We start from the raw sequence: 27,960 nt of genomic DNA, 5'->3' as shown, positions 1-27,960 counted from the left end.
TAGAATGGGGGAAGTCTGCCCCCAAGATCCAATCACCTCCCTCCCCTAACACTGGAGATTACAATTCAACATAAGATTTGGGTAGGGACACAGAGCCAAACCATATCAGCAACAAACTACATGATTCCATCTATATAACATTTTGAAGAAGGCAAAGCTATGGAGGCAGTGAAAAAAATCAGTGGTTGCCAGGGTTAGGGGAGAGAAAGGGACAAAGAGGTGGAACTCAGAGGGATTTTTGGGCAGAGAAACTACTCTGTATGGTACTATAATATTAGATACATGTCATTATTCGCTTGTCTAAACTCATAGAATGTATACCACCATGAATGAACCCTAATCTAAACTGTGGACATTGGATGATAATGATATGTGTGTGTAGGTTCATCAATTGTAACCAAAATGCCACTCTTGTTGGGGATGTTGACAATGGGGGACGTTATGTATGTGTGGAAGAAGAAAGTATATGGGAAATTTTGTACCATCTTCAATTTTGCTGTGATCCTAAAACTTCTCTAATAAATAAAGTTTATATAAAATTTTAAAATATTATATAGTAAAAAATAAAAGAAACTAAGTCCTTCCATAATTCTCACTGTTCAATTATAGGATGTTTACTGGTCAGATGACCTGATACTTGAGTAAGTCTTATTAGACATTCATGATGTCTAAAGAAATCCTCTGTTGGGCATTTTGTTTTTAATTCTTAGGTCAGATGTTGCCATTTTGTATAATGATCGCTCTGTCCTTGAGAATCACCATGTGAGTGCGGCTTATCGACTTATGCAAGAAGAAGAAATGAATATCTTGGTAAATTTATCCAAAGATGACTGGAGGTGAGTTTCAGAGAAAACCTAGGGGAAATTTAATTTCAGGAAAGGAATAAATTATGTGATTTAAAGTCAAGAAAAAAGATGAAAGTTGATGCATTCCTCATATTACAAACGTAATTACTGTTGACTGGATGACTCTGAGAAGGATTAGTACTTAGGGACTTTGTTCAGAGCCAGACTCTGTTAAAGGGAGCTGAAGTATTTCCAGGTCAACTCAACATCTGTATGTCTGAATAAGACCACACACAACACAACAAATACTTTTACATACATAATTATACACTCTCTGGAATGGAGCTCTGCTCAATGTTTATCAATATGGGGTATCTTTATAGGGGTGTTACATAAATTCAACATTTTGGCATTATATTCATTCTTTCATATATTATTTTTTAAAAGATGTGGAGTTAAGGGTTTTTTAAAAACAAAAAATTAAACATGTGGGAAAAAATTCCAATATACTAAAATGACCCAAGTGCAGAGGAAATCTTACATGTTTCTCCAAAGCATCTGTTTGCTTAAAAAAAATTACATGGTATGTTGATACTTATTGCTATGTAGGGAAATATGAGATGTACCCCTATCCCTCTGTATAACCTTTCTTCTCTTTTTCTTGATCCTTTGGTCATTATCATCTCCTTCAATTGACAATAGGTTGCTGGATTTCACAAATAAAAGTAAAGGACAATCAATTGAATATGAACTTCATTAATCATAGAATCTTCTTCGCCTATGTCGCTAATATTCTATGGGACTCACTTATAATAAGAAAAGAAAAAGACCTATATGTATCTTTAACAAAAATCGTACTAAAAGTCATTTAATTGACTAGAAAAGGTTTCCACTTGAATGTAAATATCAAAGCCTTTTGCTTTCATTTTTGTTTTTTAAATCAAGGTAAAAAGAAATATCAAAAAGGAAAGTGACAATAAAAATATTAAAAAACGTAAAAGATAAAAATCAGAGTTTAAAATAAGCCTAAATCTCCTGTGAGTACTTTTTCAAATTTTCAAAGTTTCCTGGTTCTTCAAGGCCATTTCTAGAAATATGGGCTCCTTTTTGCAACTCTAGAAAATGCTGTCAGATAGAGGGAAGGTGCAACTTTCTCCTGGAGACACAGTTCAGTCCTTTCATTTTACAGTTGACACTTGAACAACACAGGGGTTAGGGGTACCCCCATTCAGCTAAAAACCCATGTATACCTTTTGACATTTCAAAAACTTAACTACTAATAGCTCACTCTGGATAGGAAGCCTTACCAATAATATAAAAGTTGATAAATACATAATTTGTATGTTATGTGTATTACATACAATATTATTAAAATAAAATAACTAGAGAGAAGGAAATGGTATTAAGAAAATCATAAAGAGGAGAAAATATATTTGCTATTTATTAAGTGGAAGTGGGTCATCAAAAAGGCCTTCATCTTCTGTCTTTATGTTGAGTGGGCTGAAGAGGAGAATGGAAGAGAAGGGACTGGTTTTGCTTCTCAGGTGTGACGGAGGGGGAAAAAATATGTATATAAGTGGTCCCACACAGTTCAAACTTATGCTGTTCAAGGGTTAACTGTATTCTGTAGGAAATAGTAGCCCAAGAGGATTTACAGTCTAGAAATGCCAGGATCTAACTGTAAAAGAATTTTAAAGAGACTACTGTTGGGCTATGTAGTGATTAGATGGTCAAAGGTAGGAACAAGCAGACAAGTTATGAGATATTTCCTAAAGCCTAAGAGATTATTTACATCTAGGGTATTAGTTTATTTTCTTAATCAGTGATTACCATTCCCATAGATAATTTTTATAATATTAATTTTTGTTGTTATTCGAAGAAATAAATCTTTTTTCCTCAAAGTTGACTTTGTTGCTATTTCAGTGCAATTTTATTTCCCATTATGTTTTGTTATTTACCATTCTAACTATTTTATTCTAATAGTTTACTGCTGTAATTGTCTAAGTTTCTGTTTGGTAACTTCAGAGTCATTTTAATTGAATGTTTTTAAAGAATTGTTTTAACAAGTAGTGTACATATTATATACATTTTAGAATTTAATAGATTCAACACTTTCTAAAAATCTATAAAATACATATTTGATACTATACCTTTAATAACATTTTACTAAGAATCAAAATATGGATATCTTCTTAAAGACTCATGTTTTCTGTTTACATATCTGTTTATTTCTTAAAGTACTTTTAGTAAAAATAAATACATTAATTTAAAAGTTTTAACAAGAAAATTTTATAAATTAAGTAACGTTTTCTTATTTTGCCTAATTTAGTGACATATAATTAGTTGATTATTGATAACATCTGGCATTTACTGATCATTTATATGCAAAGCACAATACGTTTATTAGATTCTATTTATTTCCTTAAACTCTAGTCTCATTTTCCTTAGCTAACATAAATGTTTTTATTCAGTTGCTTTTCAAATATGGGTCTTGTCATATTTTCAGAGAAAAAAATGCAATTGAGAATAATTTTATTAACAGCTTCCTTTCCCTTACTACTTGAATAAAAGTAAGCAAGCTATCCAATATCACAAACAGTAAGCAGAGTATTGATTCTCATGTCTTCCATCTAAAAATTCAATAGAAATGTTTAGTGCTCATGATTTTCAGCAAGAACCATCAATATGTAGTTTTTTAAAAAACAAATCATCGAATAGATTATATCATCTTTAAGTAAAATATCTTTGTGCAAGATCATAATTCAAGTTTCCTTCACATTTTTGGTTCAGCTTATCCTACTGGCCACACCACACAATGAAAATGAAATATATTTTCTAGTACAAGTGATTTTTTTTAACTTATCTGTATAGAGCAAGCAGGGAATTGTGGAACATGCAAGCCTTTGCTGGGGTGCCTTATTTTCTACTAAGTGTGAGGCTTTGTGACATGGTTATTGTATTTACAGTGTCTTAAATAGTTATACCAATGGCTCTGGTTAAAATAGTAATACCAATGGCTCTGTCTATGTTATGTAGGGTCAGATCCCAAAAGCTTAGACAATCACTACTCACTTTAGCATCTTGGTTTCTCTGGGGTTCTTATGATGGGAGCTCGGCACAGTGGAGTGGTCCACGTGTCTGCTTTGGAAGTGGGAACTTTTGGGTTGAATCTTATCTGAGCCACGTACTAGCTGTGTGACTGGGTGATTCAGTCTCCTCTGCTGGGAAATATTAATGCTCCCTCAGGGATTGTTAGGAGGATTAAATGTCTTTATGTACATACAAAGCAACTAGTTTCTGAAGTATTCTAATATCCATATGTATTATGTGAAGACACTTAATCCTTACAGTTCAGTGCCTTGCTGAATAAATATTGAATGAATAGTGCTGGTTTTATTAATAGTAGTAGTTTTGTTTAAAAATGCAAAATGAAGAAGGATCAGAGAGGGTCTTAAAAACTCATGCCCTTTTTATCCCTATCTCTTTTCTGAGACATCAAACCTTTTAGTTTGGTTGACCATATGGATTTAGAATAGTCTCAGGCACCACTGGACTACTTTTTTCCCCCCAAAGCATTGAAATACTATATAATATTGTATTTGGAATAGTTTTTCTTTAAAATGGCTAAAGTTCCTTTCAGATTAAAAATAATAATATTTAGGAATTATGACTGCAGAAGAGTTGTGGGAGTGAGAAGGGAAAGCACTAGCTCTTCAGGGAGGTGTGAACATCATTGCCATTCACGCTGCTGGCAACTTCATAGATCCATGACAGTTAAAAGGTAAAATAATGTCAAACTTGTGTGTGGACTTGCACATTTAAAAGGTAGCATCTTTTGTGTTCATATCCATTAAGAACAATAAAACATGGTGAGTGATTATTTATAGAAATGTTCCAATAAAGGACTGAATGAACCTTTCTCCTTTTGGTGACCCTACAGGGACCTTCGGAACCTAGTGATTGAAATGGTTTTATCTACAGACATGTCAGGTCACTTCCAGCAAATTAAAAATATAAGAAGCAATTTGCAGCAGCCTGAAGGGTAGGTTTTGTTTGTTTGTTTGTTTGTCATGTTAAAATTCTAGGGGCTTGGCCTCAGGAAAGACTGCAATTGGTTCCTTTGTTTTGAATAATATAAACATGTCCTTGGTTTGACAGGATTGACAGAGCCAAAACCATGTCCCTGATTCTCCATGCAGCAGACATCAGCCACCCAGCCAAATCCTGGAAGCTGCACTATCGGTGGACCATGGCCCTAATGGAGGAGTTTTTCCTGCAGGTGCCTCTTTCACATTCTGTGCAAATGTTTTTGGAAATAGTGACTGTGCATATTAGTGTACACCTTTTCTGTATGGAATCCAGGGCTTGTGACTTACTATTATCAATTGGCCACCACACATTCTTGGGAGTTTCAACAAAATTTATTAATCTTTCAGAAAAAATGTATTAAGTCTATGTAGTGCAATACATGTTTTAAAGAGATTCAAATTTTGGATCTCAGATGCTACTCTCAGGAAAGAAAAACAGAAACAGCTAAGAATTGTTATCTGCTGTTAAGACGTAAGTGCCACAGCAGAGACAGCAAATAGCTTTCATAATAAAAAGAGTAGATGAAGATGTATAACAGTTCTGCATAAATCTTGTTGGCCAGAATTTTAATGGAGGCCGAGAAATATTGCTTTAGCTGGGTGGACACATGCCTAACTGAAATAGGCAACAATAACAGCAACAAAAATCTAATGTACGTCAGAAACAAGCCTGGATAAGGACTGTGACTGGTGTTCTCTGCCATAAGTACACATCTTTTCTTTATACACGTGCCTGTTTTGCAACCCCCACAATCCAAGCTGGAGTACTACAATACAAATGTGATGCTAACCACTCAGAGTTAGCATCAAATTGCACAAATTAAGGGCTCAGTCTTCCACAAGATTGGCTCCACTTAAGATGCCAGCTGTAAGTGGGGCCGTGGGACACCGACACTTCTGACCAGCCAGTTACAAGTTCAGTGGTTCCCACAACCCTCTCTAGATTCAATAACTTGCTAGAATGACTCACAAAACTTCGAAAGTGCTATCCTTTCAATTACAATTTTATTATAAAGAATACAATCCAGGAAGAGCCAAATGAAAAGGCCCATAAGAAAAGGTCTGGGAGGGTCTTGGATGCAGAGCTTCCTTGTTATCTCCAATGGAGTTAGCCAGTGCCACCATCCTGCCTTGTCAATGTTTTCACCAACCAGGAGGTGCTACTGAGCTTTCCTGTCCAGAGTATTTATCAGAGTTTTATTACATATGCATGGTTGATTAAACCACTGGACATGTGATTGAACTCAATCTCCAGCCTCGCTTCCTTCCCAGATATCCCCTGACTAGCTTAAAGTTCCAAATTTCTAATCATGTGGTTGGTTTCTGGTGACCAGGCCCTATCCTGAAACTATCTAGGGGATAGGCCAAGAGTTGCCTCATTAGCATAGACTCTCCTATCACTCAGGAAATTCCACAGGTTTTTGAAGCTCCATGCCAGGAACTGGGAATGAATATCAGATACATTTTTTTGTTGTTTTATTTTATCACAGTCCCATTTAGAGAAGTTCTTTCATTTCTGTATTTTCAGATTATTTCATTTCTCAGTATTGTTCTTTGTTGTGAATGTTTGTTCATTGATTTTATACCTGTTCTGAAGATATAAACACCAAATAGATTACTATGTTTGGATGACTCAGGTTTCTGTCTCCCATTGTTGATGGATATAATGTGTGGTTTCATTTTTACATTGCAATTCATATTCCTAGAGAAAGTTACTGAGTAGCATCTTCTAAATTCAAATATTTTGATCCTAAAAGTAGTATTGGAAAAATGTTTTAATAATTTACTTTGTGCTAAACAAAATACACTAAGTGTAAAAACCTACCAAATTCTCAAGGTCAACTGCTTATTATGGTCAATTAAAAATTATAATAATATACTCAACCAATCAACCAGAAAATGATAATTGTATAGAGGCCTTAGAGATCTTTCCGAATAGCCCTGTGATATTAGAGATGCAAAAACAGAAACATAAAGAGATACAAAGGTTTTTTAGGTTATGAAAAATTTTAAAAATATCTTAAGTTGAATGATTTTGAAAACATAGTATTTGAAAATTGTTGGATGCAACTGAAGCAGTGCTTAAGGGAAATTTTAGAGCTTTACATACTTATATTAGAAAAAAACAAATGTAATAAAGTAACTTATATCTGTTTCACCTTAAGAAGCTAGAAGTTAAGAAAACTGAATCAAAATAAGTTGATGGAAGGATATAATGAATATAAAAGTCAAAAACAGTGAAACAGAACAAAGACAAACAATAACAAAAGTTAATAAAGATAACAGTTGGCTCTCTGAAAAAGTAATGAAATTACTTGGAGGATCAAAAAGAGAAAAAACTATAAATGAAAGAGAGAATATCATTATAGAGCCTATATTCATCAAAAGGATGAGGAATATTATGCACAATTTATGCCAATAAAATTGAAAACTTAGATGAAATTGTCAAAATTTTTAACAGATATAAATTACCAAAACAGACACAAGAAAAAATCATGTAGTCTGAATATTCATATATCTGTTTTCAAAAGTTGAATTTGTACTTTAATTCTTCTTATGAAGAAAACTCCAGGTTTAGATGACTTTAATTATATTTCTGATTTCAATTCTCAATATTCAATTCAATTGAGAAATGGAGAATTCTCTCAAACATTTCAGGAAGAAATAATGCCAATTTTATACAAATTCTTTTATGACATAGAGGAAGAGGAAAATTTGACAGCATAATTCTTGACAATACCTGACAAAGACTTTTCAAGTCAAGAAAATTACACATCCACATCTGTCATAAAACTAAAGGGGAAATTTTTTTTAATTTTTAAAGTTTTTAGCAAATCGAATCCAGCAATTTAGGAAGAAAGTGCATATCATATCATAATGAGTCAGTTTAATATTTAAAAATTAAGGTAATTCACCATATTAAAGGAAATAAAGGAAAAAATATATTATCAACCCTATAGATGTGCAAAATGCATTTGAAAATATTCAACAGACATTAATTGTAAAAACTGTTAGTAAACTTGAAGCAGAAGACTTTTCTCAACCTCATAAAAGTTTTATAGCTAATGTGATATTTCATGATGAAATATTGAACATTTTTATTCTAAGATCATTATAGGTACTCTTACCTCTTCTATTCAACATTGCATTTGAAGTTCTAGCCAATGCAGGAAGGTAATGAAAAACAAAGTATAGTTTGAATAAAAATAAATAAAACTTTTTTAAAAATTCTAATACATTCTAATAAAATAAAAATATTTTATCTATTAGTACATTTTAAAATAAATTACTGTAATTATTTATGAACTACAACTTAGGGAATTAATCAATAAGAGAAAAAGAGGAAATTCAATAAATCGATCTATTTTTATTCTTCTATCACTTCTGATATTAGCTAGCATTTCATCTTCAATCATTACATAAAACATATACTACTTTTGCTGAACAATACTTCAGTATAAGGGATATTTTTAATTATGATTTTACTCTACAGCTTACTATAAATAATACTTTTTTTGTCTTTTTAATTTTTTTGTTATACTTTAAGTTCTAGGGTACATGTGCACAACATGTGGGTTTGTTACATATGTATACAAGTGCCATGTTGCTGTGCTGCACGCATTAACTCGTTATTTACGTAAGGTATATCTCCTAATTCTGTCCTTCCTCCCTCCCCCGACCCCACAACAGGCTCCAGTGTGTGATGTTCCCCTTCCTGTGTCCAAGTGTTCTCATTGTGCAATTCCCACCTATGAGTGAGAACATGAGGTGTTTGGTTTTCTGTCCTTGTGATAGTTTGCTGAGAATGATGGTTTCCCGCTTCATCCATGTCCCTACAAAGAACATGAACTCATCCTTTTTTATGGCTGCATAGTATTCCATATGTTCCACATTTGCTTAATCCACTCTATCATTGATGGACATTTCTAAGTCTTTGCTGTTGTGAATAGTACCACAATAAAAATACGTGTGCATGTGTCTTTATGGCAGCATGATTTATGATCCTTTGGGTATATGCCCAGTAATGGGATGACTGGGTCAAATGGTATTTCTAGATCTTTGAGAAATTGCCACACTGTCTTCCACAATGGTTGAACTAGTTTACAGCCCATCAGCAGCATAAAAGTATTCCTATTTCTCCACATCCTCTCCAGTACCTGTTGTTTCCTGACTTTTTAATGATCGCCATTCTAACTGGTGTGAGATGGTATCTCATTATGGTTCTGATTTGCATTTCTCTGATGGCCAGTGATGATGAGCATTTCTTCATGTGTCTGTTGGCTGCATAAATGTGTTCTTTTGAGAAGTGTCTGTTCATATTCTTTGCCCACTTTTTGGTGAGGTTGTTTGATTTTTTCTTGTAAATTTGTTTAAGTTATTTGTAGATTCTGGATTTTAGCCCTTTGTCAGATCAGTAGATTGTAAAAATTTTCTCCCATTCTATAGGTTGCCTGTTTACTCTGATGGTAGTTTCTTTTGCTGTGCAGAAGCTGTTTAGTTTAATTAGATCCCATTTGTCAATTTTGGCTTTTGTTGCCATTGCTTTTGGTGTTTTAGTCATGAAGGCTTTGCCCATGCCTATGGCCTGAATGGTATTGCCTAGGTCTTCTTCTAGAGTTTTTATGGTTTTAGGTCTAACATTTAAGTCTTTAATCCATGTTGAATTAATTTTTGTATACAGTGTAAGGAAGGGATCCAGTTTCAGCTTTCTGCATATGGCTAGCCAGTTTTCCCAGAACCATTTACTAAATAGGGAATCCTTTCCCCATTTCTTGTTTTTGTCAGGTTTGTCAAAGATCAGATGGTTGTAGATGTATGGTATTATTTCTGAGGGCTCTATTCTGTTCCGTTAGTTTATATCTCTGTTTTGGTACCAGTACCATGCATTTTGGTTACTGTAGCCTTGTAGTATAGTTTGAAGTTGGGTAGCGTGATGCCTCCAGCTTTGTTCTTTTGGCTTAGGATTGTCTTGGCAATATGGGTTCTTTTTTGATTCCATATGAACTTTAAAGTGGTTTTTTCCAATTCTGTGAAGAAAGTCATTGGTAGCTTGATGGGGATGGCACTGAATCTATAAATAACCTTGGGCAGTATGGCCATTTTCATATTGATTCTTCCTGTCCATGAGCATGGAATGTTCTTCCATTTGTTTGTGTCCTCTTTTATTTCATTGAGCAGTGGTTTGTAGTTCTCCTTGAAGAGGTCCTTCACATCCCTTGTAAGTTGGATTCCTAGGTATTTTATTCTCTTTAAAGCAATTGTGAATGGGAGTTCACTCATGATTTGGCTCTCTGTTTGTCTGTTATTGGTGTATAGGAATGCTTGTGATTTTTGCACATTTATTTTGTATCCTGAGACGTTGCTTAAGTTGCTTATCAGCTTAAGGAGCTTTTGGGCTGACACGATGGGGTTTTCTAAATGTACAATCATGCCATCTGCAAACAGAGACAATTTGACTTTCCCTTTCCTAACTGAATACCCTTTATTTCTTTCTCTTGCCTGACTGCCCTGGACAGAACTTCCAACCCTATGTTGAATAGGAGTGGTGAGAGAAGGCATCCCTGTCTTGTGCCAGTTTTCAAAGGGAATGCTTCCAGTTTTTGCCCATTCAGTATGATATTGGCTGTGGGTTTGTGTGTCTCTGCACATGAGATGGGTCTCCTGAATACAGCACACTCATGGGTCTTGACTCTTTATCTAATATGCCAGTCTGTGTCTTTTAGTTGGAGCATTTAGCCCATTTACATTTAAGGTTAATATTGTTATGTGTGAATTTGATCCTGTCATTATGATGTTAGCTGGTTATTTTGCTCGTTAGTTGATGCAGTTTCTTCCTAGCATTGATGGTCTTTATAATGTGGCATGTTTTTGTAGTGGCTGGTACTGGTTGTTCCTTTCCATGTTTAGTGCTTCCTTCAGGAGTTCTTTTAAGGCAGGCCTGGTGGTGACAAAATCTCTCAGCATTTGCTTGTCTGTAAAGGATTTTATTTCTCCTTCACTTATGAAGCTTAGTTTGACTGGATGTGAAATTCTGGGTTGAAAATTCTTTAAGAATGTTGAACATTGACCCCCACTCTCTTCTGGCTTGTAGTTTCTGCTGAGAGATCCACTGTTAGTCTGATGGGCTTCCCTTTGTGGGTAACCCAACTTTCTCTCTGGCTGCCCTTAACATTTTTTCCTTCATTTCGACTTTGGTGAATCTGATAATTATGTGTTTTAGAGTTGCTCTTCTCGAGGAGTATCTTTGTTGTGTTCTCTGTGTTTCCTAAATTTGAATGTTGGCCTGCCTCACTAGGTTGCAGAAGTTCTTCTGGATAATAACTTGAAGAGTGTTTTTCAACTTGGTTCCATTCTCCCCATCACTTTCAGGTACACCAATCAGAAGTAGATTTGGTCTTTTCACATAGTCCCATAATTCTTGGAGCCTTTGTTCATTTCTTTTTTCTTTAAACTTCTCTTCTCACTTCATTTCATTCATTTGATCTTCAATCACGGATACCCTTTCTTCCACTTGATCAAACCGGCTACTGAAGCTTGTGCATGTGTCACGTAGTTCTCCTGCCATGGTTTTCAGCTCTATCCAGTCATTTAAGGACTTCTCTACACTGTTTATTCTAGTTAGCCATTTGTCTAATCTTTTTTCAAGGTTTTTAGCTTCTTTGCAATGTATTTGAACAATCTCCTTTAGCTCAGAGAAGTTTGTTATTACTGATCGTCTGAAGTCTTCTTCTCTCAACTTGTCAAAGTCATTCTCCATCCAGCTTTGTTCTGTTGCTGGCAAGGAGCTGCATTCCTTTGCAGGAGAAGAGACACTCTGATTTTTAGAATTTTCAGCTTTTCTGCTCTGGTTTCTCCCCATCTTTGTCATTTTATCTACCTTTGGTCTTTGATGATGGTGACATACAGATGGGGTTTTGGTGTGGATGTCCTTTCTGTTTGTTAGTTTTCCTTCTAACAGTCAGGACTGTTAGCTGCAGGTCTGTTGGAGTTTGCTAGAGGTCCACTCCAGACCCTGTTTGCCTGGATATCACCAGTGGAGGCTGCAGAACAGCAAATATTGCAGAATGGCAAATGTGCTGTCTGATGCTTCCTCTGGAAGCTTCATCTCAGAAGGGCACCTGGCTGTATGCTGTGTCAGTCGGTCCCTACTGGGAGGTCTCTCCCAGTTAGGCTACTCGGGGTTCAGGGACCCACTTGAGGAGACAGTCTGTCTGTTCTCAGATCTCAGACTCCGTGCTGGGAGAAGCACTACTCTCTTCAAAACTCAGTTGGAAATGCAGAAATCACCCATCTTCTGTGTCACTCACACTGGGAGCTGCAGACTGGAGCTGTTCCTATTCAGCCATTTTGGAACCTCCCCTAAAACTGTTAGTTGCAGAAACATGATCATCTACATAAAAAACCTCCAGAGATCTATAAAAGGCTACTAGAATTAATAAATGAGTTTATTAGTTGTAAAACCAATTGTGTTTCTGTATACAAGCTGCAAACATTTTGAAAATAAAATTTGAAAACAGTATACTTTGTAACAGCATAAAATCATAAAATATTTGGGGATATCTTTAATTAAATGTATATGAAACCTCCACACTGCAAACTACAAAATATTGTTGGGAGAAGTTTTAAGACCTATATAAATGGAGAGATATATTATGTTAATGACTGAAAGACTCAATATTTCTAAGATGTTAGTTCTTCCAAAATTTTAATAAATTTAGCATAATCTTTATCAAAAATGTTAACAGGCTTATTTGTAGAAGTTGAAAGGCTGATTCTAAAATCTGTGTAGAAATATAAGAGTCTAAGGCAGCCAAAACAATTTTGAAAAAGATTAAAGAAGTTCGAGGACTTACACTTCCTCCTTACATGAGTTAGTATAAAGCTACAGTGATCACGGCACTGTTATTGGCATAAAGCATAGGGATAGGCAAATAGATCATTAAAATAGAGGAGTGATTTCAGAAACAGGCTCACATATGTAAAGTCATTTGATCTTCTACAAAGGCAACAAAACAACTACATGGGGAAAGGAAAATCTTTCCACAAAAGGAAATGGAACAGCAATTATTGAATATATTGGAAGAAAAGGAAACTGGTCCCCTACGTACACCTTACATAAAAACTAATTGAAAATTAAGGAGTTTAACACAAAACCTAAAACTATAAAGCTCTTAAAGGAAAACACAAGAGAAGATCTCTCTAATCTTGGGGGTAGGTAAATATTTCTTAGAGAAGACACATAAAATATTACTCATACAAGAAAAAAAAATGAAGTGGAAGAAAGCAAAATTCAAAATTCTGTTTTTCCAAAGGCACTATTAAGAAAATGCAAACCATAGACAGAGAGAAAATATTTGTACTACAAATGTCTGTCCAAGGACTTGTGTCCACTTTTGTATAGAACTCCAACAAATCAATAGTAAAAAGAAAATCAGGCCAATTTGAACAGATACTTTATAAAAGCAAATCTACAAGTAGGTAATACATACATACAAATATGCTCGTTGTCTTTACTTATCAAAGAATTGTAAATTAAACCATAATGAAATATCATATAGCCCCATGAGAATGACTAAAATTAAAATAATTGACAATATAAAGTGTTGCCAAAAATGAGGAACAACTGGAGGTATCATGCACACATCACAGGTGGGAGGATAAATTATCACAAACACTCTGGAAAACTACTGGATATCATCTACTGAAGTTAATATGAAGGGATACTTAATATCCCTTAGTACCCAACACTTTTATCCCTAGATAAATTAGTGTTTATGCCCACTAAATGTCTTATATAGGAGTAGTCATCACAATACTATTTACAAAATCTCAATGCTAGAAACAGTCCAAATATTCATCAAAAATAGAAATGGATAAAAAATAAAACATGGTATAGTCATACAATGGAATATCATGCAACAATAAAAAATAGACTAATGATACAAATGACAATAAATCTCAAAAGAGTACATACTATAAATAAATTTATGTGAAGTTCAAAAATTGGCAAAATTAATATATGGTGATAGAAATCAGAACAGTAGGTACCTATATGGGTTAGGATTCCTTGGAAGAGGTTAAGGCAACTTTCTGGGGGTAATGGAAATGCTCTACATCTTAACTGAGTGTTATACAAGTGTTCCTGTTTATACGCTTCAGATTGGCACACAAATTTCCCTTTTTTTTTTTTTTTAAAGAGTATATCATAATGAAGGTAGCTCATCTCTGACTTAAAGAAGATCCTAAAATAATTACTGTGGAAAAAAACAAAACTAAAATCCCAGAGACTCTTGAAGATTACCATTAGATCTCCAAATAATGTCATGATTTGTATTATCCTTTTGTTTTACTGATTTCAAAACAAAGAATACCTGACAGGATCATGAGATTAATGAATTCAATGAAATTGAGTTCAGATCTTTTGAAAGTTCACCAATTTCTGGATTTTTTTTAAAAAATGACTTTCAAATCCCCTTCAGAAACATATGCAGCAAAACAGAAAAATGTGGAGTTAAAGGTCAAAATAAGTAAGTTTGTACTGCCAACAAATTTGTCTTTCAAGCTAAACAAGTTTTTCTTTATGAAACTTATGCTGAAATATGATATTGATTCCAACAGGTAAAATGTTTTCTTGCATTGAACTAAATAAATCCCGTAGTATTCTTACTTATTCTTAGTCATACTGCATAATGTACACCTTTGGAGGTAAATAAGCAATGAACCTGAAATTCCTTGGTGTATGTATTGCTCTGATTTGACGTAAGATATTGAACTGTGTCTATATATCTATGCAGATGTCCTAGAAATTAGCAGGACTGCAGTGGTTCTCGTATGTTTTATATTTGTTCATCCTCACATAGCCATCTGTAAAACTATCACTTTGTCAGACCCACAATACTGATGCCATTCTGCTATGCATTTAGCCAAGGTGACTGGGTTTTTCATCTCATACAGTGAAAACAGCACTTTTAGAAAGCAATTTGCAAATACGTGTCTTCATTCCTTTGGAAGGTACTAAGAATCTAAATACTGTGTCTTAAATTCCACCGGCTGTGCTAGAGATTTTGAGGTAAATAAAAGGAGGTCTGTCCAGAACTCATCATGGCCCTCAGTTACAGTTTAAATGTAAACATCTTGTGTTTCTTGTTAAAGATTGTATTTTATGTACATTGGTCAAACCTAAGAAGCCTAATAATGTGAATTAGAGAGATAATTGGACTTGACTTCAGAAAACTCAAGGGTAAGCCCTAGCTTTTCATTCTTCCAGGAGTGGGAGAGATGAGTCTTCCCCTTCCTGTCTCCATATACCTTCTTACCTTTTCACATCCTGCCTACTTCCCAGGATGACTGTGAAGAACAAAGTGATAGAATAAATGTAAGAGGGCTTCAAATGTGAGGAATTGGTGGTATTTGTTATCCTGCTAGTCTATTTTAAGCTTTATAGTTTTCCAAGGCAAAGTATCAGTATACTACACCATTGCTTATGAAGTATTTTGTTGTTTGATAGTTACTTAATGCTGAATTTCTAAAGATCTGGGTGCAATTTAAAAGCACATTTCCAACACAATCATCAAGTTTAAAAAGTAGCCAATTCAGAGAAGCATTTTCCTTTTTGCTCTGCAGAATGTAATGCTAGACTTGCAATTCCTTCTATTGGTTTTGAACAAAATTAGAGCCTAGATAGAAATTCAAAAAAATCAGAAAAGTAGCAAAGGAAAGAGCTGATTTTTAGAATTTTCCAAGAGCAACCTTTCAAGAAAGGTTCGTGTGTGTGTGTGTGTGTGTGTGTGACTATTTCAGAAAAATGCAGATAAATTTTGTGATGTGTCAACTTCTAAATAATTTTCTTATTAGTTTGTCTACCAAACTCATTTTATTTAACAAATGGATTCAAAGAAACACTAAGAAATTTTTAAATGCTGTATATTTCTGGAAGACAAGCTATTTGTATTATTCTTAAAAATCCTATCAGCATTATCTCATTCTTTAGTGGTACTACTTTAGTTTCACCCTCTAAAGCCATGGGAAACTAGCCAGAGATCAGAATTGTATCCAGAATTTGCAGTCGTGAGAAACACTGATTTCTGACTCTTGAATAAGCCACTAATGGTAAAAGGCAGTAGAGCAGGTTCTCATTTCCAAGGCATTTTTGCAACAAGCCTGTGATATTTATCAATACGATTAATGTCTCCTCGAGTTTTCACACAGATCAACACGGTTGCCTCTACTGACAGTAATGGGTAGATTTGGAGGATGCTGCATTTATTTTAACTATGACTGATATAAGAGAGAGATCAGAGATGAACATACCAGCCAAAAAAAAATAATCATTAGTAAAAGAAGACAGGTTTTTGCTTTTTATTCTCCTCTTGAACACACATGTCAGGTTGGCAAGATAAGAAGTCAATGGAGTTAATTTTTTTACAGAAATAGTCGCTTCCATCAAAATGTTTGTATTTTAAACTAAATAACAATGACTACCTGAATTTTTCCCTTCCACTAGTTGTTTTGTGACACATGAAAAAAATATATATTTGAACAAAATCTGCATTTATTAATCATTATTACCTTGTTAGCCAAGAAGAAAAAAATAATTGGAAATGCAAGTTATTTGGAAGGAAAGGTCAAAATGTTTATTTTACTTTGAATTGTATACAGTCAGGCCTCTCTATTTTTAAATGTTGCTAGAAGTAGTATAAAGTGTTATTCCAAAATAAATTTCATTTTCCATAGTAATACAAATGTATTTAGTTAGTCCATTCTCAGCCAAGAATCTGGTTTTTTTAAAAAATCATAAACATAACCCCTAAAATTGCAGAAATGAAAAGAACTGTCACTATGAGCCAAGATAACTTTAAATGTAAAAAAGGTTTTAGTTTCAAAAGCCATAAAAGTACTATAAACACCGGTTACACCAGGGGTTCTAATATTCCATAAAATATTTATAACACTCACAGAAATACAGTTATATCAGATCAATATTTTACTGAAATTGAATGTATTAGTTGCTGTAATTATTAAACGCTTAAATGTTTTTCATGGTGTTCTTCGAATTTAGAAAGGCCCATTTATAGAAGAAGTAAAGAAGGGTAGAGGGCCTAAATTCCTGAAGTTTCCCAAATAAGGCTAAATTAGTGCATCCTTCTCTCCCAATCAAATTCTTCTATAGAGCAAGAGGTCTCTCAAATCTCACCCTCAGCTGTAGAATGTCTCCGAAGGCTGTCCTTAGGAAGAGTGTCTCCTAAGACCCTGTCCCTGTGGTCAGGGGCTTCCTGCATATTTGTTATTGATGTTGCTTGTTTCTCTAATACTGAAGTTTCAATGAAGAGTTTTTTCAAGATTTCTGTACTTTACCCTGTCTTTTCTTCTTTATTAAAACAAAACAAAACAAGACTGGCCAGGCACAGTGGCTCATGCCTGTAATCCCAGCACTTTGGGAGGCTGAGGCGGATGGATCACAAGGTCAGGAGTTCAAGACCAACCTGGCCAATATGTTGAAACCCTGTCTCTACTAAAAATACAAAAATTAGCCGGGCATAGTGGCAGGTGCCTGTAGTCCCATCTACTCGGGAGGCTGAGGCAGGAGAATCGCTTGAACCTGGGAGGCAGAGGTTGCAGTGAGCCGAGATCATGCCACTGTACTTCAGCGTGGGTGACAGAGTGAGACTTCTCTCAAGAAAAAAACAAAACTATACAAATTTTTTTGGTTTCAGAGACATGCAAACAACAACAACAACAAAAAGGTGCTGTTATGTCATTGGATTTCATACCTTATTAATGGCTGTCAGAGCACTTTACAACGGTAGGAAAGCATTTAAAAACAATTACTAGTTCTCTGTTATAGACTTTCAGAGAAGAAACCTGAAGGATCTCTAGGGAATTGTAAAGACAGGTACAAGTTGTGGGGCCTGAGAACCTCAGGCTGCCTTGAGTTTCCATTTCGATGGGGCCACTTTTTCTACTTCCTCCTCCTTTTTAAAAGTGTATTTTGGCCCCCTGAAGGCAGCGTCCTCAAATGACAGCAAAACCTCCAAGAAAAATATAAACTCTTCTTTCACAATGCTTATTGCGATGACCTCTGCTTTTACCTTGATGGAAAATAAATATTCCCTATCCTGGGACAGAATGAGGAAATTATAAAGGTGGCCAAATCTATACTCAGAGATTCTAACATTCTCTTTATGCAGAGTTCTAGTTCCTTCATAGTTTACCTACAGGGCCCCCTACTAATCTTGCACTCGTGGCCTTTATTCACCCTAAAGAGTAAATAACACTTTGAAATATTTATAAATAAATTAAACAATTGATGTACTTTAGCGTTCAATGTGATTTGACGTGAAAATTTAATATTCTAAATTAATTGTGGGGTACAGGAAGCAAATAGAACATAAAATCTCTTGCTCCATCTATAGGAATGTCATCCCTGCATGTAACTGTCCTAAGCCCTATAGGAAAAATGTTGCCATTCAACATTCTATAAAATTTAACTCAAGAAAGTGGCCGGGCACAGTGGCTCACACCAGTAATCCCAGCACTCTAGGAGGCCGAGGCAGGTGGATTACTTGAGGTCAGGAGTTCGAGACTACCCTGGCCAACATGGTGAAACCCCATCTCTGCTAAAAATACAAAAAATTAGCTCAGCATGGTGGCAGGCGCCTGTAATCCCAGCTACTCGGGAGGCTAAGGTAGGAGAATTGCTTGAACCTGGGAGGCAGAGGTTACAGTGAACCAAGGTTGCGCCATTGCACTCCAACCTAGGCAACCAGGGTGAAACTCTGTCTCAAAAAAATAAGAAAATAAAAATAAAAGAAAGTAAATTATCATAATGTCTTTCTCAGGCCAAAGTTACCATTTGGGGGCCAAAGAGCTTGTACCACAGAGTATAAAAATACATCTATTACATTTGTGTCCTTAAAACACCAGATAGCAGCATCTTAACTAAAGAAAAAACAACAACAAAAAACAAACAAACAAACAAAAGTTAAATGTAGCTTAGCTGCATTTAATAGATACAGTCTTATAATATTTAGGGTTGTGCAAAAGTAATTGTGGTTTTTGCAATTTTAATTGCCAAAGATACAGCTGACTGTATCTTCTGACTCTAAGACTACTATTTTAACTGCAAAAACCACAATTACTTTTGCACCAACCTAACAAATACACACAAGAATAAAATGCAGTTGTATCTGCATATATTATATAAGCATCTCCAATACCAGGTTCCCAAAAGCCTATCAGTAGCTTTATTTCTATTTTATTTCATCAATAGTAATATTAGTATTAATATTTTAACATAAATGATTGAGGACATTATTCTTGCACCTTATCCTCAGCATGTCAGAAACCAAATCCATAATGGTATTAAATCTTTCCCCCACCCAGATGATCTGGTTTCCATTAGTGGCACCAACAGACCCCTCCCTCCTTTCCATTCACACTGGAAGCCAAGGAGTCATCCTTAACTCACCCCAAGTCATGTCTCATACTGCAGACAAACCAATCTTTCAAAAGTGGAAATCCTTTCTTGTCAATTCTTTGCTAGAAAAAAAGAGGGTGAAAAAGCTGATGCCTCTTTATTACACACTAAATTAAGCACACTTCAATTTCCTGTGTTTTAAAACTGTTCAATATATTAGACATTATTAGACATCATAGTATATTAGACATAAATACCTTTAATTTGTACATATTGCATTCATATTGTTCCTATTATAAATTATGGTATTTTTGGGTTTTTTTTTTTTTTTTTTTTGAGTTGGAGTCTTGCTCTGTCACCCAGGCTGGAGTGCAGTGGTGCGATCTTGGCTTACTGCAACCTCCACTTCCTGGGTTCAAGCGATTCTCCTGCCTCAGCCTCCTGAGTAGCTGGGACTACAAGCACAGGCCACCACACCCAGGTAATTTTTGTATTTTTAGTAGAGACAGTGTTTCACCATGTTGGCCAGGATGGTCTCAATCTCTTGACTTTGTGTTCCACCTGCCTTGGCTTTCCAAAGTGCTGAGATTACAGGTGTGAGCCACCACGCCTGACCTAAGTTATGTTTCTTATTAGCTAAACTTAATGACTACTAAGTGGCAGGCACTGTCTTTATGCTTCATATAAATAGTCTTAGATAACCTCAGGATAGATGCTATTATATCTATTATATTTTATCCCTAAAACAAGTAAATCAAGATCACAAAATTAGGTAACAGATAAGGAGAATTCATTTCAGCAAAGGTTGTGCTATGTCTGAAGTAACAGCAATAACCCCTAGAACAGCAGGGACTCAGCTGACTACATCTTCTGACTCTAAGACTAGTGGCATTAATAATTCCCTTCCGTCTGTCCTTTAACCTGAGTATAAATAACAATTTCACATGGAATTAGTGTTATTATTATCCAGAGGAATTAGGGAGTTACTAGCAGAGGTCACAGAAATTCTTATTCCTTATATTTTCTCTGAGTTATGACACAGTGAAATGTTCCTGTTTGTAACTAATTTTCCTATTTCTTTGATGGTCGTATCTAGATTTTCCCCAACAATTCTGATTCCAGACTTTCTGCCTATAACTCGCATAATCAAAGGCATGGTTTAGGGGAACTGCTCTAGAAGATATTCTCAAAAAATTGTAAAGCTACATGTTGACATGACATTGTAAAGATTAGGATAGAAAGATGTTAATGGAAACAGAGTGAAAGGAAACCGTGGGTCCTTAGGTATTTTATCCTAAGTTATGGACTTATGATGCAAGGCTGGTGTTGCTCATGAAGGTATACAGCCAATAAATTAGGAGAAAATAGAACCTAAAACATTCTTTCAAATGGCCAGGCAATTGCAATGAACAAGAACAAGGAAGGATCCTCTCCTCTTTCTTTCATAAGCACAACTCCTTTAATGCAAAAGGAAAGAACCAAAGTTTAATAAACCTTGTGATATTAAAGGTTTGACCAGAACAGCAACCTTTGTTTTAGAAGATGAAAATTTAATTAATTCTCTTGAAGTAAAACCCAAATATAAATGGAATTCTTTAACATATGTGCTCAATTAATCTATTTTAGATGAGATCAAATTATAAAAAAATTGATATTTCAATTTTCTCTGAGGAGAAAATATTAAAATAAGTTTATGCACACTGAATGTAAGAATGTTGAAGAAATTCCTCATTATATGTTGTGGAAGATTTAATGAAACTTGGTTAATGAATAGAAAGGTGTTTCAAATCATATACTTTTAATTTTGAAAAACAGTTCTGTCACAAAATTTTGATACTTAAGGTCTGTTGATATACTTGGCATAAATAAATTAACTTGGATGGTTAATTAAATGTCAGGTAACACACTAAGATGGCTAGCTATTTTATGGTGACTTTGGAAAATTCCAAAAGCAAACGTTTGTCTCCTAAAAGTCAAGGGATTGTAATGCCAAAGCAATGTCTCCAGGTCCTGAAAACATTCATCATTTTTCTCCTTGCAAAATGTCCCCAAAAGGAGACCATCCAAGAAAAATTATATAAACTTGGACTATAGCTTTTGTTTTTATAAATAAGACAAAAGTATTCCTAATTAAGAAATGAAAGATATGAATTTTCTAGGCTTTATATCTTAGGTTGCTCATTATTTTAGCTTCTCCAACCCAAGTCTATATTAATGTGCTTTTCTTTCTCCAGGGAGATAAAGAAGCTGAATTAGGGCTTCCCTTTTCCCCACTTTGTGATCGGAAGTCAACCATGGTGGCCCAGTCACAAATAGGTAATACTGATGATTTGTGGTGGCGGAAAGTGAGTGTGTGCTTGTCAGTTTTCAAATGTGTAAACCATGTTGTTTAAAGGGGTAACTTCCATGAAAACCTCACTCCATATTCATGACACATTTGATTTTTAAATGGATCTCTATGGTGCTGAATAAGAATTATTGAAGCATTTTCACAAAATGAATTCAATAAAGTAACAGTAAATGTAATTGTTATCATGGTTCTAACCCTTTTACAAAATATAACATTGTCTTGTGTGGGAGACTATTTTATGTTATTTTATTGCTGATTACTGTTTTCTGTAATTTAATTCTTTAGATAGAGGTCAACTCAATGAAAATATTAGTGCCCTTGTTCTATCACTAAGTTTCCATGGTATGCTTAATATAGTAGTGCACATTTCATTTGGAAAAATTTTCTCTCATGATGTGAATAGATTAACCAACAACAGGAAATTTGCAAAATGATAATGCCCCCAACCACATTCATTCTTATCATCTGTATTTGGGTTGGGGACTTCAAGTCCAGTTCATTATTAAAACATATTATTGCTGTGTTGCATGACTCAAATACTTGTAATAATTATTCACTGAACCAGCATTTTTGTTACTGAACAATACGATCAATAAACACAAGGATCACTTCTTACCTGTGTAGTTATGCTGCGGCACCACCCATCGCAAAGCTTTGGGGCAGTCAGCTGTGGGAAAGCTGCGTGCTCCGACCTCTTCCCCTTCCCATCCATGTTTCAACAGCTGTTTTTCTAGAGACCATAACACAGGTGCCTATTCTTGCTTAGTAAGTGTAAATGTGGCAGGCTAAGGACCTGATGTGGCAAGCTACGAATGGAAGTTTCTGAGGCTTGTTGCTGTAATATAAATTGCAGCCATGTTAGTAAAGGTGATGCCCCAGTTGACAGTCTACACATCTCAGGCATTTAAGAACATAGACAGAACTGGCCGGACGCGGTGGCTCACACCTGTATTCCCAGAACTTTGGGAGGCCGAGGCGGGCAGATCACGAGTCAGGAAATCGAGACCATCCTGACTAACATGGTGAAACACCGTCTCTACTAAAAAATACAAAAAGATTAGCCACGCGTGGTGGTGGGCACCTGTAATCCCAGCTACTCGGGAGGCTGAGGCAAGAGAATCACTTGAACCCAGGAGGCAGAAGTTGCAGTGAGCCGAGATCGCGCCACTGCACTCCAGCCTGGGCGACAGAGTGAGACTCCTTCTCACACACACACACAAAAGAACATAGAACTTAAAATAGTACCCTGGGTGATCAGTTAACACTGATTTAACATGAAGGCATCCATTAAAACTATTGAAGTTTTATTAAATTAAAAATGTGTCTTATTATACATTATAAGTAATGCAGTTACTTGAAATGTGAATTACTTTTATCCAAGTATTGGATGGACAATCTTTAAATGTGCATACTTTACAGGACATTATCACTTAAAAAGCCCCCCTCCAGCTATTCTTCTTTATTCAGGTGGTAGTCCATTGCTCTCAGATGTGTTTCCAACAACAAATTCTTGACTTGAGGCACCCACAGCTGTCCTGGGATCTGGGATATTGCCATGTACACAGACCTTAGAATAGGTTGTTGTCTCCTCCTCTGCCTAAACACGGGATGGAAAATGCTTCCAGAGGACAATGCCCTTTTCTGTGTGTGTCATTTTCTATCTTGATGAGTACTTTAAATGTAAAAGTCTTCATTCAATACTGACATCTCAAAGTGGTGGGATTAATGCTGTCTCCCAGAGATGTTACTTTTCTCTTCACTGATTTGACAGAACACACCCACATGCTGTGAACTCACACTTTACATCCAGAGAACAATAAACAGCCATTTGAAATATTAACACACTGGCAGAAAGCTCTGACTGATATAGTAAGAAACAAAAAGCAATTGTCGTCCTGTTACCTGAGAAAAACCTTCAATTACTTAATTTCTTTGGAGCTTAGATATGATTTCTTGTTAGTAAATAATGAAATCCAAAATGTACATGATGTGCTTTCAAAAAGGATAATGATCCCTGTTGTTGAGAGAAAACTATAGTCACTATCATTGGATCTAAATTTATTGTTAGCAATAGTGTATTATTTAAGGCTGAATAGTAAATAGAAAAGTCAATATATTTGAGTTAACAAGCTTAAATTGTGTCACTTCCATGGCTTCAAGTACTATTTTATAGAGCAGTTGAACCATCTCTAAAGATTGTTATTAGATTAAAACAATACAAAGGGTAAGCAGAACCAGTATTTTAGTTGATACTCGCTATCCCAGGATTGTGAGAGGCTCTTCATTATTTCTGATTTCAGAATTCAGGAAATTGTAACACTTGAATTTCTCTCTCTCTCTCTCTCTTCATTTTGGCTTTTGTAGGTTTCATCGATTTCATAGTAGAGCCAACATTTTCTCTTCTGACAGACTCAACAGAGAAAATTGTTATTCCTCTTATAGAGGAAGCCTCAAAAGCCGAAACTACTTCTTCCTATGTGGCAAGCGGGTATGATATTTTCTTTTTTTGCATCATTTTTCATCTTTGTGATGTTTAGTAACCTTTTCCTTAATGATTATCTATATTTCTCACATCTAGGCAGAGAATTCTCACAAGAATTATTAGGGAGTATTGCCACCTAGTGGCTTTATATTATATTGCATCTGCCTTTGAGAACTGAAGTTTAATACACAAAATATGAAATACTAAGGTGTGTACTAAGGAGAATCCAGTGTGGGGTGGGAGAGAAAGGAGGTGAGCAGCTGCCACGTGCTCAGAACTTGTACTGACCATCTACTACCCTGCTTTTCTAGTCGGTTTTGTAAAGTTTTTCAGGTTTTCCTCGTTCACCCCATATCCTGATGGTGTTCTTTGGTTTGTTTGGTTGTTACTGTTAGCTCAACCACCATTGTGGGGTTACACATTGCTGATGCACTAAGACGACCAAATGCAAAAGGTTCCATGAGCGATGGGTCCTATTCCTCAGACTACTCCCTTGCAGCAGTGGACCTGAAGAGCTTCAAGAACAACCTGGTGGACATCATTCAGCAGAACAAAGAGAGGTGGAAAGAGTTAGCTGCACAAGGTAGTGTTGTTTATGAGGCTTTACTGCCATCTCTCTCTGTCTTCACTTCTCCTCTAAGAGTTTGAATTATTTCTTCTAGATTTCTTCTTCTATAGAATGTGTAAACCCTTGATGGCATTTGGAATTTGGCTACTCTTTGATTATTCATGAGAAAGTTGGCTCATTTATTAGATAAAAAGAGGTTCTGGTTTGTTTGTGCCACATGGGCTGCAGATATGTGCATCAGTGGGTGGTGGCAAACTAGATACTGAAAGATGAGATAATGAAATGGTGACAAAACTTTGTGGTACAATATAGACTCCTGTGCTTTCGTAGAGGTGCTTTCCAGCCTGGATTTTACTTGGCAAGTAGCTTTTGTGTTGCATTAAAGGTGTTATCACTTCATGTCAGAGACTTGGGTGTGTTTTTTTTCTGTTTCACTAAGTTGCTTTTTTGACTCAGAATTTTGACAAGAATTGGGGAAATCATTAGTAATCAACCACCACAGAAATCGAATGGGAAGGTAGTTATAGTTATTTCTGACATATTAGCTGCTTCAAATTAATTAGTCCATTTAGTAGGTTTGTGAGTCGGTATCCAAACAGTTATTATCTTTCGTGCAGGAATTAGCTTTTATATCCAGATCTGGCCTCTGCCTCTTCTCACACTCATTCCCACAGCTCTGCCTCCCTCATACACTACACTCCCTGCACAATGGCCTCTTGGAAGTTTAAAATACTCCAGGGTCTTTGTAGTTATTTTTTCAGCCAGAAATTTTTTTCCTTGTGCTTTTTGCAGCTTTAATATACTCAGGAATAAACTTAGTTTTCTTAAAATGCATAATATAACATCAAAATAGAGTGTTAAATCATATTTATAGTCAGAGGAACACAATATTGAAAAGTTTTCAATTATCCCAAAAGTCAACCATAAATATAACATGTTTCCAGTGAAAATTCCAATATATTTTTCATGGAATTTAACAAATTGATCCTAAAATCTATATAGTATTGCAAATAGCTAAGAATAGTCAAGACAATCCCGAAGGATAATAAAAGAGGAAAAGAGGAGCACTTGCCATATATCAGAATTTACTCTTATACTGAAGTAATAAAGTCAGTGTGACTGTGATGCAGAGATAATAAGATGGGCCTCAGGAATAGATCAGAGAGCCAGAAATAACACATTAATTCCTGCAGAACTTGACAGATGACAGACACACACATTCATATATTCAATCTTTTATATGTTCTCACATATTTGCCATTATGATGTTCTTCATTTCTTCCAGTGTGTCTGAGCTACTATTTGGTGTCATTTCTCTTCACACTGGAGTATTTCCTTAAGTATTTTCTTATAACACAGTTATGCTGACAATTAGATTTTCTTAATCTGGGAATGTCTGTATCTTACTTTTATTTATGAATAATTTTACTTGATTTAGAATTGTTGAATTATTTTTTTTTTCTGTTAGCACTTTCAATGTGTCATTCTATTGCCTCTGGCTTCTGTAGTTTCTGATACAGTGTTGACCAAAAATAAACTGTATTGTTGCTGTACTGAGTCTTATTTTTTTCTTTCTGTTTTCTAGACTTTATTTTGACTTTCAGCAATTTGATGATGATATATCTAGGGTTTTTTTTCAATATTCTACTTAGTGTTCATTGAGCTTCTTAAATGCATACATTAATAATTTGCATCAAATTTGGGAAGCTTTCTGCCATTTTGTTCAATGTTTTTCTTCTGCCTCTTTTTCTCTGTTCTCTCGTTCTGAAGATCCTGTTATGCGTAACTTAGGATTCTGGAAATTGTCCCGGATGCTCTGGATCTCTCTCAATTTCTTTAATTGTCCTTCCTTCTTTCCTTCCTTCCTTCCTTCTTCATTCATTTTTGATTGGCTGTTTTCTAATGATTTATCTTCAAGTTTACTGTTTCTTTCTCTGCCACCTCAATCCTACTGTTGATTTCACTGAATTAACTTTTTATCTCAGCTGCTTTTTTTCAATTTTATTATTTCCATTTGCTTATTTTTTGTAATGTCTATTTCTCTGTTGATATTTTATATTTTCATTCATTGTTAGCATATTTTCCTTGAATTCTTCAAAATTATTTTCTTTAATTTTAAAAACATATTTTAAAAACTTGTCTTGAATTTTTTTAGATCAATTTTAAAACTGACTATATAAATGGCCTCTCTATGGTTCTCTAATTTCTAGGATTTTTCTATGAAATCCTGCTGGTCTACCATTTACCCCAACTTGCACCCCAACCTTAGCCTGGCAAAGCTTGGGACTTTTCCCATCTAGTCTAAGCAGATTCACCATTTTATGTTCAAGTAACCAGAATTACTTGATTCTTTCCCATTCCAAGTTGATTCTACCACATCCAGCAGGAAGGTTGACTTTTGCTTCCATTCCCAGGTCAGAGTTGGAGAGGAAGATGGAGGAGTGGGAGTAACTTCAGGCAAGGAGGTCACAGGCTCCTGCTATTTTTACCTGAATGTTCAAGAATTTTTCAAGAATAAATGTTTCTCAAATTATTATGTCCCTTTGATTGATTTCCAGAGTCATTGAACAGTTGTTTTTATTAATGCTGTCTAGTTTTACACTCTTTTTTTAAGAAGAGAAAATACTCGACTTCTTTACATCACTATAGCAGGAAGTCTTCCTCTTCACCATAGGTTTTAAGAGAATTAAATGAATTTATTAATATAATTTGCTTAGAAGTGTCTAGAGTACTAAGTGCTATATGAGTTTGCTGTTATCACTATAACTATTATTTATTATGTTTCTGCCATGTGTTATAGAAATAAGGGTTATAGGGCTACTATATAGTAACTAGGGGTATCCCTAATGCTGAATTCTAAATCCAGCAAAACTATTCAGAAATAAAGAAAATTAAAGACATTACCAGATTAAGAAAATCAAATTACTATGGAAATTGGGGATACTTTCTCTATAATAAGCCAGTAAGGAAAAGCTTCACTGAGGAAGAAATAATTTAAATAAATACACAACGGAGGTTAGAAAGAGAACCATGGAGAGGTCTGGGAGGGTGGGGGGTAACAAATTTTTAAACAAAGGGATTGGCTAGCACATTATGTAGGAGACCGAGCTTGCCTGACATGCCAGAAACAATAAGAAGGGCAGTGAAGCGGAAGAAATTGAACAAGTAGGAATAATGTAGGCAATGTGATGGGTGGGCAATGTGGTGCCTGACCTTTGGTTTTGGCCTAAGAAAGACAGGAAACCAAATGTAGAGTTTTGAGAAAAAAAAG

At 35.2% G+C, this 27,960-nt stretch overlaps 1 protein-coding gene across 18 annotated transcripts in view; it reads left to right on the top strand.

The window, feature by feature from the left end:
• Positions 1-27,960, top strand: part of PDE1A (phosphodiesterase 1A) — a 398,717-nt gene that overhangs the window by 323,304 nt on the left and 47,453 nt on the right. For 17 of the 18 annotated variants that reach the window (XR_002516184.2, XR_001893430.3, XR_002516185.2 and 14 more), the window contains 6 exons: positions 711-836; positions 4,726-4,827; positions 4,944-5,064; positions 21,524-21,605; positions 24,004-24,127; positions 24,517-24,704. Coding sequence is in view for 11 of the 18 variants with exons in the window: in XM_021923769.2 (XP_021779461.2) it covers positions 711-836; positions 4,726-4,827; positions 4,944-5,064; positions 21,524-21,605; positions 24,004-24,127; positions 24,517-24,704 (743 nt within the window). In the remaining 7 variants the exon portion in view is untranslated. Of the gene's footprint in view, positions 1-710; positions 837-4,725; positions 4,828-4,943; positions 5,065-21,523; positions 21,606-24,003; positions 24,128-24,516; positions 24,705-27,103; positions 27,223-27,960 lie in introns of those variants that run through there. The other variant, XM_017946694.3, reaches the window with a different exon arrangement.

This window comes from Papio anubis, chromosome 10 (genome assembly GCF_008728515.1).
Source record: "Papio anubis isolate 15944 chromosome 10, Panubis1.0, whole genome shotgun sequence".
Classification (NCBI taxonomy): Eukaryota; Metazoa; Chordata; class Mammalia; order Primates; family Cercopithecidae; genus Papio; species Papio anubis.
The sequence above is the reverse complement of the archived record's forward strand: the minus strand, read 5'-3'. Positions and strand labels throughout refer to the sequence as shown.